This window comes from Aedes albopictus, chromosome 3 (assembly GCF_035046485.1).
Source record: "Aedes albopictus strain Foshan chromosome 3, AalbF5, whole genome shotgun sequence".
NCBI classification, from domain to species: domain Eukaryota; kingdom Metazoa; phylum Arthropoda; class Insecta; order Diptera; family Culicidae; genus Aedes; species Aedes albopictus.
In genome coordinates, this window is record NC_085138.1 from 74,199,397 (window position 1) to 74,212,011 (window position 12,615).

General features: G+C 39.8%; 1 protein-coding gene across 1 annotated transcript; it reads left to right on the plus strand.

Moving 5' to 3' along the window:
- Positions 1–1,466: 1,466 nt before the first annotated feature.
- LOC134291381 (uncharacterized) lies at positions 1,467–11,602 on the plus strand. Its single transcript, XM_062859059.1, has 8 exons — positions 1,467–1,598; positions 4,822–5,039; positions 5,099–5,244; positions 7,531–7,621; positions 7,684–7,884; positions 8,274–8,441; positions 8,506–9,283; positions 9,345–11,602. The coding sequence occupies exons 1-7, from the start codon at positions 1,526–1,528 to the stop codon at positions 8,629–8,631; spliced, it is 1,023 nt and encodes a 340-aa protein (XP_062715043.1). The 5' UTR covers positions 1,467–1,525; the 3' UTR covers positions 8,632–9,283; positions 9,345–11,602.
- The last annotated feature ends 1,013 nt before the right edge of the window (positions 11,603–12,615 follow it).

Below are 12,615 nucleotides of genomic sequence, written 5' to 3' on the forward strand. Positions count from 1 at the left end.
ATCCCTGCATATTTCGGCTCGCGGCACGAAGCCGTTGCGGGATGCGTTGAGCTTCTGGTAGAACTTTCGTGTTTCTTAGCAGTTCCATTTCTTCACACTCCGCTTCTTCCAGGCGGCGCTTTTTCTCCCGAAAGAGGCGGGTCTGCTGTTTCCACTTCTGTTTGTAACGTTCCACGTTCTGTCGTGTCCCTTGCTGCAGCATTACCGCCTTCGCTGCGTTCTTCTTCTCCAAAACTGTTCTGCACTCTTCGTCGAACCATTCGTTCCGTCGATTCCGTTCCACGTACCCGATGGTGATCTCTGCTGCGTCGTTGATGGCTGCTTTCACTGTACTCCAGCAGTCCTCTAGAGGGGCCTCATCGAGCTCGCCCTCGTCTGGCAACGCGGCTTCGAGATTCTGCGCGTATGCTGAGGCGACATCCGATTGCTTCAGTCGCTCTAGGTTGTACCGTGGCGGTCGCCATTGTTGATAACGGACATTGTTGATGACGGAGAGTTTTGGGCGCAGTTTGACCATCACCAGATAGTGGTCGGAGTCGATGTTGGCGCCACGATAGGTCCTGACGTCGATAATGTCGGAGAAGTGCTGTCCGTCAATCAGAACGTGGTCGATTTGAGATTCCGTCTGCTGTGGTGATCTCCAGGTGTAACGATAAGGGAGGCTGTGTTGGAAAAAGGTGCTACGTATGGCCATATTTTTGGAGGCGGCGAAATCAATGAGTCGTATGCCGTTTTCGTTAGTCTGCTGGTGGGCGCTGAACTTACCAATCGTCGGTCTGAATTCCTTCTCCTGGCCTACCTGAGCGTTCAAATCACCTATGATGATCTTGACGTCGTGGCTTGGCAGCCATCGTACTTGCGTTCGAGCTGCGCGTAAAATGCGTCCTTGTCATCATCAGTACTTCCGGAGTGTGGGCTGTGCACGTTTATTATGCTGAAGTTGAAGAATCGGCCTTTGATCCTCAACTTGCACATTCTTTCGTCGATCGGGCACCAACCGATCACGCTCCTCTGCATATCACCCATCACGATGCAAGCTGTTCCCAGCTCGCGTGTGTTGCCGCAGCTCTGGTAGATGGTATGATTACCTCTAAACGTTCGCACCATGGATCCTGTCCAACACACCTCCTGCAGCGCTACACACCAAATTTTTTGTTCATGATCCAGCAATTTTTTTTGCTGGAAGCATATCAGCAATACATCGATTTACTGAACTTCAGCAAACATCTCTTTATTTTACTGAAATTCAGCTTTATTGATTGCTGAACGCATTTCAGTAGTTCATTTTTTGCTGGAAATCAGCACTTCGCTCGACCGATTTGACATTTCGCCGAAAATCAGCAAAAAACATTGCTGAACGCACTCCAGCAATTCATTTTTCGCTGAACAACCAGCAACCCGGGTCTTTCTGTCACAAGGTCTGTCATTCCGAAAAGTCAAAACATTGTCGTCTCGTCTCACAGTTCGCGTGCAGTTCGATCGAGTGTTTTCGAAAAAAGTGAGTTTTTGTGGGTTAAAATTAAAAATGGATCCAGAACTACAGGCTGTCCTGAAGGATTTAAAACAAAATGAGAGCCTGGACTTGGAGGAGCTATTCCGTGAGTAATTTTATCATAAATATTTGTGATTTTTAGGACCGAGCGGAATTAAACAAAAATGGCGGATTGTCTTAAATGTTTTTACTGTAAGCTACAAGTGGGAGGTTATGTAGACGGACTGCGGCGGCATTTAAAATTTCATGCCGATAACAAAGATTTTGATAAAACTCTGGTACATTACACCTGTATGCAGGGCGGATGTCGGATGAGCTATCGGACATTCAAAAATTTGAAAACACACGTTCTTGCCAAGCATCCATTGCCGGGACATCAGGCTGCCGTAACAGCCATGATCGAAGCACAACATTGTCAAACAGATGCCTCCGACGAGAATTTTGACGAGCTTCCCGATGAAAATTTACCGGAGGAGACTGAGCACTGTTCGGCGCAGTCTATTCGAGAATTTGCAGCGATATCCCTCTGTCGACTGAAGGCAGACGTTTCCTTCACAGATAAGAAAGTGCAAGAAGTCATAACTTTTGGTGAATCCATTATCGGGCAGATTAATAGCTTTGTTCGACACACGGTGTCGACTTTCTTGGATCAGTATGCCTCTCACATCCCAGCAGAGCAAATAGTCGAACTTCAAAACAATTTGAGTTTGGAGGATGTTTTTAAAGAAGTTAAAACTCCTGCTAAGCAACAACAATTTCTTAGTAAGTTGGTTGGTTTAACCCCCCAAACTCGAACTATCATGCTGAGAGAAAAGGAATCAAGCAGATTTGTACAAGGAAAAGCAGCATCCACCAAGGTAATTTTTCCTGAAAATTTAATGAATGGCAGTACGGCCGGAACAAATATGTTTTGAACTTTTATCTAAAACGTCTTTAACCCACAAAAATACACAAACCTTTTAATTATCAACTTTGTAACTTAAATCTTGATAAGGTGTTTGAATCAATATGACCCAGGCAGGTACCTTTCAACTGTTGTGTGAAGAATTAGCCTTAGTTAAAATTCACGAATAAAAAAAACCTTTCAACTATCGAATGAAATTCGTTAACCAAGTGCAGTTGCAGTTGCAGACGTCAAATTCATCTAAAATCCTTTCTAAAATCTAAAAAAAAAACGTTTCAATGCAGCTGAGAGTGCATTCAGATGCAGTTGTCATCTTATTTGTAGAGACGAACCAGCCAAGAGCTGAAAGTCTCTGATGCAAAGACAAATCAATCAATCAATCAATCACCTTGTTTGTTAAAAAAAATAGCAAAATGGTTACAGTTAACGGACTTTCAGTTGAAAGGAATTGTTGTTAAACTGTTTACACCCAACGAACGTCTACTATATTGTTTATTAACAACTCCTTAGCTGGTCAGCAGCTTGCGATAAAACAAATTGTTCCGGCCTCATATAATTAATTAAAATGGTTAATATCATGTTACTACCTGCATTGTAGGTCAAACATACATTTCAGTACATACCTATTGTAGAATCATTGAAAATGATACTACGCAACCCACAGAATCGCTCAGCTTTAATGGGATGTTACCAGAATGATTTGCGAAATGGTCAATTCGGATCGTACTACTCATACGCTGATGGAAGGATTTTCAAAAAAAGCAACTATTTCAAAAAATTTCCCGACGCTCTCAGGATTATTATTTATGAAGACGACGTTGAGCCATGCAATGCGCTGAGCTCCAGAGCTGGAAATAAAAAAATTTCAGCAATTTATTTTAAAATTCAAAATTTGCCCAAAGAGTTTAACGCATCGACCAAATCAGTATTTCCTCTCATTTACGCAAAATCAGCCGATTCTAAAGTCCATGGGTATAACAAAATCCTCGCTCCATTGGTCGAAGATCTGAAGAGGTTAGAAAATGGCGTAACTGTTTTTGTCGGAGATGAAACAATAACCATAAGAGGCACAGTAATCGTAGTGGCAGGAGACACACTAGCTATGCACGAGCTGTTAGGGTTATTAGGGCCATCAGCTAACTTCTTTTGTCGCGAATGTACGATAACCCGAAATAAATTTCTGGAAGATCCTTATGTGAACCAGTATCCCTTGCGCGACCGTCAATGGTACGAGACAAACCTGCAGCGATTACAAACCAAAGAAGTATCATCGAAAGAGTGTGGGTTAAAACCGGGTGGCTGTATCTTAAATGACCTGGAACAATTTCATTTAACTGATAACCATTCATTTGACGTGATGCACGATTTGGCCGAGGGTGTAATTCCGGTAACACTACAACTTGTTCTGGCGCAGTACTACAGAAACAAAAACCTCGGGTTTTCTATCGACTTTATTAACCATCGATTGAAAACGTTCAACTACGGTTATCGTGACAGGAAAAATAAACCCTCAGCAAATATAACTGCTCCTATGCTATTACAACCAACAAAGCACAGGATGCGACAAACTGCATCACAGTACCTACTTCTGTTGCAAGCATTTCCCTTTCTTTTTATGCACAAAGTGTCAAAAGATTGTGAATACATGGCCCTAATCAGCATACTTATCAACATAACCCGAATTGCGTTTTCGCCCACTGTTCCGGATTATCTATTAGCTGAATTAGAAATCTCCATTAAAATGTTCCATAATATGTTCTTCAAATTATTCCAAAGTCGACCAAACAAGCTTCACCATCTATATCATTATCCTGAGTGCATCAAGGAAATCGGACCACTACAGCAATATGACTGTCGCATATTCGAGCAAAAAAATAAATCAATTAAAACACAGATGAATACGGCTCGGAATTACAAGAATGTGTGTCTTAGCTTGGCCAAACGACAGATATTTGCACAAGCAGTTACCATTGCCGAAAAACCGTTCAAGGAAAACACCAGCTACCAATCAGGAAGTACTGTATTGGTTGAAGATACGTTGTCAGCTCCTTTGTTGAATTATGGTACAGGGGATCGTTGTTTTTGTCCAAAAGAGATAATTCACAATGGGATTCGATTTAGAAAGCACTGCGTTGTTGCAATCCATGAAGATGAGGAAAGTGGTCTACCTAGTTTTGGAGAAATTCAGGAGATACTCGTGATTAAAAACGTGGTCCAACTTTTGATCACATCGTGGGAAACTGTTGATTTCGATGAAATTCTTCAGGCATACTTGGTAGATAACAAACAACAGTATTTGTTGATTGATTTAACAAAAGTACATCGCCACACGACGTTTTCATTTTGGAAGAAATATAATGATGATACCCATTACGTTTCACGTAAAATTTACAATGACGACTTTTAAAACGTATGATATCAACAGACGCCGAGGGAATTGAAGACATGGAAACGTTCACGATGCTGGACGAAACAGATTTCAACAGGCTGCATCTCAACACCGGTCAAAGAAAAAAAATTCAAAAATTTCAAAGGATGACTCGTGGCAATCCAAAAGACGCGACAGAAGAGCCGGCAGAACCCGTTGATTACGAAGAGGTCGAATATATTGAGCAAGACGAAACGTCTGTATCACTGGAAAAGGTAAATGTTTAGTTTTGCTGCATAGTTACGTACTAATCAGAAATTGTTCTTTTTTTTAGGAATTTGACATCGATTTGATATTCCAGCAGACAGAAGATGGTCGTGCCATAATCGAATCATTGAAAGAGCAACACTCGGTTACGCATAGCTTGGTCACTTCGATTACCAAAGTACTCGGCGAATACCTCATCTACCGGTTTGGCTAGTAAGTAGTTTTCACGAAAAATTTAAAAAAAAATTTAGTGGATAAGTTTTAAAATTGCACAACGTGTTTAGAGATTTCATAAGTGCCCTCAATTGAAAATTGTTTGTTGAAAAGCAAACTCTACCCTTGTTTGGGTGTAAGGCCAAAAGCTTCTTTGAAATTTGTCTGTCCTTTAATTTTGAACAACCTGCTAATAAGAGCTGCTTGCGAAATTTATTTTTAATTTGTTTTAGGATTATGCTTTTACTATAGGGGTGATACACAAATTATGTAACGCAAAAATCGACCTTTTCAATCCCCCCTCCCCCCTACGTCACACTTTTTGTATGGGACCTCAATATTTTTAAAAAAAAAAGGGGGGTGTTGAAAAAGTTCGATTTTTGCGTGACATAATTTGTGTATCACCCCTAAATCATAATTAGTACATATTGAATTGTACTGGTTTATAAAGTCATTTAATGTATTTATCATAATACACAGAAGCGTTTCATTTTCAACAATGCAAGAGACTGAATGCTCTCACTGGAATTCTTCTTCTTCTTGCTGGTTCTATGTTTCCACTAGAACTTGGCCTGTCTCTTCAACTTTCGTTGAGCACTTCCACAGTTATGAATTGAAGGGCTTTTTGCCTGCCATTGCATAAATTTCTAAATTTTGTGGCTAGCACAATGATACCACAGACTAGTGTCTGTGATGATACACTATGTTCAGAAAGTCGAGAATGTATCCCACCTGAAAACACCCTGACCGGACCCGAAACAGTCACTGATTTAGGAAACCAGCATTATTTTCTACGACGGTTGGTTTTCACTGCCAGATACGTACCTATCTTTGCAAAGTTTAAAGTTGATTTTTCGGCCACCGCTTTAGAAATGGTTGGAATTAGCTGAACTTGTCCTGTTTGTTATTGCGGCCTGTTTTTTTCTGCTAGTCTGCCGACTTAAGTGGAATAATTTCTGTAACCAAAGATAATCAAAACTTATATACTGACTGGGATGCATAACTGCATTAGAGTCATGCCTTTCACATTTTCGATGTCATTAGCTTTTTGCTGCTAAATTTTATGCATATTACGGAATTACGGACTAATAATTATAACTTATTTCAACTTATCTGTATTTCTGTTTACCTAAATCTATCTTTTGACGTTTCTCACCGTAGGATTGATCGACTTTTAGTTAATCGATTTTTTTCGATATACAGTACCCGTCATAAGTATTTATATACTCACAAAGAAGTAACGCAACGATAATGAATCACTCAAGAATATTTAGCATCACCCAGAACATCTCGAAAATCTGAGGGCCTACGTAGATGTAATCTTCAGCAAAGTTGTTGCACTTGAATTTCTGAGTAACTATGCTGGAGACAGCAAGCTCCGTAGGCCATCAGGCTTTCAAGATATTCTGGGTGATGCTAAACTTTCTGGACGATTCATTAAATAATGTTCCAATATTCTTGTGTGAGCACTTATGACTAAAGTCACTCAGGCGACCAGAGCCAATCACACCTCCTCACCGAGGAATGCTGCACCGTGACGTCATAGTACGACCCCAACATAAGAGTTTGCCAGACTGTAACTGGATTGATTGTAATTATGACGGGTAGTGTACATCGACGGCAACATTTCAAAAAGGCTTAATGGCTTACGTAAGCAAACCCAAATTTGCTGGTACATATTGAAAGAGCCGAACTTTAATTCGTTCCTGTGGGAAATGCGCTGACGTTGCGTGCTGCATACGCTGCGGTGCGGTGCGGTAGCGTTGCGTTCTCGTGTGCATCCTCCCATTTGATTGTGTATAACTCAGGACGCACATGCGTGCACGCGCCGCCCGTGTGCATCGGCTCAAATAGTTCGACAATGATTTTTCATAAGGGCCTAACTGAATTGATCGACTTCTCTTCATCGACTCTCTCTTTCGCTAATAACTTGATCAAAACAAACAAAATCATAATTCTTCTATAGCAACATGTAGTCGTCTTCTTCGCATTTCAACCAAAAAATGTTTGGAAAACTCAATACACATTCTGTGACAACACAAAGAGAGGATCGATGAAGAGAACTCGAAAATGTCAGTTAGGCCCAAATGAAAAATCAGTGTCGAGAAAATATGCAAGCTATCTAAAACAATCGATTGTGCACTATCGCAATACAGATCTCGCATTTAGTATCATAAGGGCGTAATGTTCCTTTCCATTTCGCTGCGTTCAAACAGCAGAATGACGTTTGGACCTTTTTTGATGTTTGCATCCATCCATAATAATTCTGATTCTATCTTTTATTAGCCATCCAAGTGTGCATCACAAGGACGTCGTTGCCAAATCATTGGTAAGCAAATACCCAGTTCTAAAATCCGAGAGTGCCGATGTCCCTCAGGTTTGTTGAGAACATAATATTATTTCACATATATCAACATAATACACAAAATATTTTTACAGGCTGTGTGGTTTTACCCAAACGGCAGAGGATACGGTAAACACGGAGGCAAGCTGCATTACCATATCGAATATATGGTGAAGAAAGATAAGAAGCAGGTTCGTCACAGCAAAGCCGTTGCTGATGCGGCCCAAGAACTGAGCAGCAGTTCCGATCCAACAACCAGCAGTGGCGAGAGCGATTCGACGGATTTGGCTGACACAGTATGTATATTTTGTAATAATAACGTAGGGTCTGGGACCATTTGGGCAGGAGCACCTATTTTGGGCACTTGCTGCTATAACTCAGTCAATTTTGAACCGATTTACTTGATTTTTGAAATACGATCAGATACGCACAGTATCTAGTCGTGTTCAAAAATTCAAGTCAATCGGTTTGAAATTGGCTGAGTTATAGCAGCAAGTGCCCAAAATAGGTACTCCTGCCCAAATGATCCCAGACCCTATGCATTTAGCATTTACCGTAGTTAGAGGTGAGATTCATGCCGTTTTTATTTTTGAAACCAAGGCTGAGCCTGGCGGCCGCCAGCATGAACTACAGTAGAAACAATAATTGAATGTTAATTTCCTTTTTGCTTGGGGTTTGATTCTAGATCAATAAACTAAAATTCGTCGTACCATCGAAGGAATCTTACAAAATCATTCGAAATGATTGGATTAAAACTATGACGATGCGCAACGTAATCAGACAGAAGAATCCAGGTTCATATGACGAACTGATCGAAATGTTCCCCCTGTCGACGTCGTTCGACGGACTGCTGGTAATATTAGGTACTATAAACAAACTGTTTTCATATTTCACTAATTTTAAAAATATTTTAACAGATCGATCTGGACTTCGTTGAAATGTTTCCATCTGCAACCAACGGCATTGAAGATTGGAATGCTTTGCAGGATAAAATCGTGCAGAAATTCAATCATTTGCAGACAACAGTTTGTGATCGTAAGTAAATTCAAAGCGGCATGGTAGCCACATAGCAGGGGGGCCGTAGTGATAAACGCGCGGGTACTCAGCACGCCCATGCTGAGTGACGGGTTCCATTCCCGGTCGGTCTAGGATGTTTTCGTAATGAGAAGAGTCTGGACTTCCTTGGGCATAGATCATAGTTCGTGCCTGCCACACGATATACGCATGCAAAATGACCATTGGTAGAGAAAGCTCTCAGTAAAAAAAAAAAATGGCGAAGTGCTTAAAGAACATTAGGCTGAGAAGCAGGCTTAGTCATAGTGAAACGTTACGTCAAGAAAGGAAGGGATGATAGTAGCCACATTTGGTTGTGTTTAAAAAAAATCAGTAGGGGTTTTCAGCGAAAGCAATGTTATTATGATGCAAGATTAATTTGAAGGTTGTGGGAATTATTAACTGAGAGCTTTCTCTGACAATAATCATTTTTCATGCATCGAAATCAATGAAGAAAATTTAATCGCATCAGTTAGACCCAGATGAAAAATCATTGTTCAATAAAGACCTCTATTTTTCACAGATTTTATTCGCTCGCTCCTCATCATCAGAGAGAAAAATCCGTCACGTGGCGTCAAACGTGTGAACAAAGGATCTCAGAAAATCGTCAACCTACTCGAGAGAGTTTTGGAATGGATAAATGTAAGAATTCTTGCAATTTAAACGTAAATGTAAATTGAATGTATTTTTTTTTTTATTTCAGCCGGAAGATGACATTGACCAGTTTGCTGCGGGTTATCGGGCAACGGACAGTCCTGTCCTTATAATTAAAGGGCCAATGTACAGTGCAGGTGAAACGTACATCCGGATCGGGAAACGAGTATTTACAAGCGGATCCGAAATTCAGAACGGCTTTTTCACCATGATCAAAGCACATTATTTTTTCAACCTCAAATTCGAACCATCTCTTTCCAATTTTTACTCTTTTTTCCTGTCAGAAGTGTTTCACGTAGCAAAGCCATCTACCACTGTTAATGGTTTTATGTTGCAGCTTAAATGAGCTTGATTTCAAGCCAAAAGTTGACATGCAGCAATGATAATTTTAAGAAAAAAATCGTAGAGAAAAAAAATCGTTCATTTAAAAAAAGTTCATTTTATTTTTAGAAGGAAACCCCCAAAGGGGCTATTTTTTCTTAGCTGGAAAATTTCAAATACGACTAAGAGGCCGGCATATTCGTCTTTTGTGCTTTTAAACGAAGCTTTTGGCGATTACGTAAGCCTAAAATCAGGATATTTGGAATTTTCCAACTTGAAATCAAAGCCGCTATTCCCAAAAAATAGAATCTCAGCTTTACTGATCATCCAGCAAACTGCAAATTTGCTGGAATACCAGCAAACTTATTTTAGAATCGTTTACTGATTAATCAGCAAATCTGAATGCGTTTTGCTGATTATTCAGCAATGCATCTGTCAAATCTACTTCGCGTCAAATTGCTGATTGACCAGCAAATTTAATTTCGGGTTACTGGTTGTTCAGCAAACGATCTGTCAACCGATGACAATTCGTGTTGCTGAATGATCCAGCAAACATTTTATTGCTGATTGAATTGCTGAATTTACAGCACACCAAAAATCAGCAAAACTTTGCTGGATTCCAGCAATAAAAATTTGGTGTGTACGATGCCGAACCCGCGCACAGTGGCCGCAGGCCGGACAAAACCTCAAAATTAGATCATAAAATTTCATTGCTTTGATATTTTTCTCTTATTACAAATACTTCAACTAAGAAAAATCCAAAATTTCAAGTCAATTGAATCAAAATTGAGTTTAGGGGAATTTTTCAAAGTTGGAAAATAAGGTATCGAATGATTTGTTTTTATCATCATAATTTCAAACCATAACTTCAATGCCGCAATGTATAACATACAGCTGATATTAAAATCTATGAATTTTGTTATTGTTTAGGGATACATTCAACCTTAGGATTACAACATTCAATCTTGATCTAAGCTTATATTTGTTGTCTTCTAAGACCATTCAAAAAAGAACTTTCACTGATTTTTTTATAAGAAATTCAGGCTAAATTGATCAAGTACTTTTTAATGAAACAGTTCGGACCGATCAGGTGTGTTGCATATAACCCCAAATCTTGTCTAGTTTTTGGGGATATACGTCACTGTCTGCGCAAAACTGCGCTAAGAACGAAAAATTTACATTTTTGAAAAAAATGTTGTAATGGAGACGCATGGTTGCGGAACTGACAAAAAAAATATGAATTTTGTTTTCGAACGTAAACATATAAAATATCTTTTAAAATTTTCGTCCTGAATATGAAAATTATTGTAGTATATTGATTTGTTGCGTTATCACTTAGGTAGAATGGACTAAAAAGGGTTTCAACCTGCTCATTGTCGCGCATTCGATATCTTGAGACAGCATTACGTTGGTACTGTGTTCAACAAGAGCATTTATGAGCAGATACAACAAAGCAGTTATTCAATGGTTTATGTGATAGACTGTATTCTTCTCGATAATATTAAAGTGAGTATCTATCAATTCTGTAGTTCACCTTTTGATAAATATAATGAAATAACAGATATCTTGTAAATTCAAAAACGAATGTACCTTGCATATGAATATTTATTATTTTATCAACTAATCATACAAGGTTTCATTTACTAAAATACCTTTTCCGCAATTCGACGATAATGATTGACTCAAAAAGCCACTGAAATGGGAACCACAGACAAACAGACGTATCACTTCGAACAAATTGCGATTCAAATGATGGTCTCGCACGAGAACATAATCGCTCAATGCCAATTAATGCCAATGTTTCGCAATCTCCTAACTAGGTGGCGGTAGTGAACAAACGTCAAACAGGAGCAAAAATTATACGAGCGCCATGAGCGTACGATTTACGAACTACCGATTATTTGAATTAACCGTTAATAAGAGGATCAATGGAAAATGAGTAGAGCGAGATATCTGTTTGTCTGTGTTGTGAGCTTGTATTGTCGATTTTTGTTCTACCAAGATGTGGTATGAGCAGGTATCGTCATTGTTATTTTCGCTGTGTAACAACAAGAATGTAAACCTCACTTAGTAAAAAAATGTAGCATTATTGCCTTGTTAACTTGCATTTTGACACAATTTTACATGCTTCATGGGAAAAACTATGAAGATAAACATATTATTCAACCTTATCGCAGAACATAGAGCACTATAACTATATTTTAAAACAAAAAAAATATTATGCCTACTTATTCATTATAAGCTTTTTATTATTTTAATCAAAAATAAGGTTATTTTTATACATAAAACCTACTTTTAAACACAAATTATGCAAGTTATGTAAATTTTGATGCCAGAAATAGATTCAGCGCACTCAAATTATCTAGACATGTGAATTTCAGCGCTTTTGAAGAATGTTTTAGATTTTGTCCAACATTTGTATGGAGCTCCGCCACTGTGCCGCGGTCCTTCAGTAGATCGGCGAGTATGCGGGTGCTCCCAATGAAGTTGAGAGATCGGCAGTTCCACGTACCGAGTTTCCAATCGCAAGTCGTTTTTGTTCGCTGGGATCGTTGCCGTTGGTCTCGGTTCGTATTATTCTGTTGCTGATTTTCCGTTACAATGGTTTTTTTACGGCTGGCTCGTAGGGCCTGACACCAACCCCCTACTTTCCGGAGGACCATAGTGCACAGTTGAGCTTAGAGTCCTTCCCTGGCACTCGGATGTAGATCAGCCGCCCCTAACATGGGGATCAGACGCTGTTGTGAGCCGCTCCTCCTGGAGAACAGACGCTCAGGTTTGCCGAAGCAAACCCCCCCTTTCCTGTCAGCCTACGACCAAAGTTCCCACCGGGGTTGGTTACCCGATCTTCCCTAAGGTTGCTCATAGTTTCCGGCCGGTACCGCGTGGAGGTAGGGATAGGAGTTGCTGGGCAGAGGCTAGTGGATCACAATGGGATCTGAATTGTGCAGCATACCCAGCCTTTACTGTGCCAGCTCCAAACCCCTGCAATCTTTAAA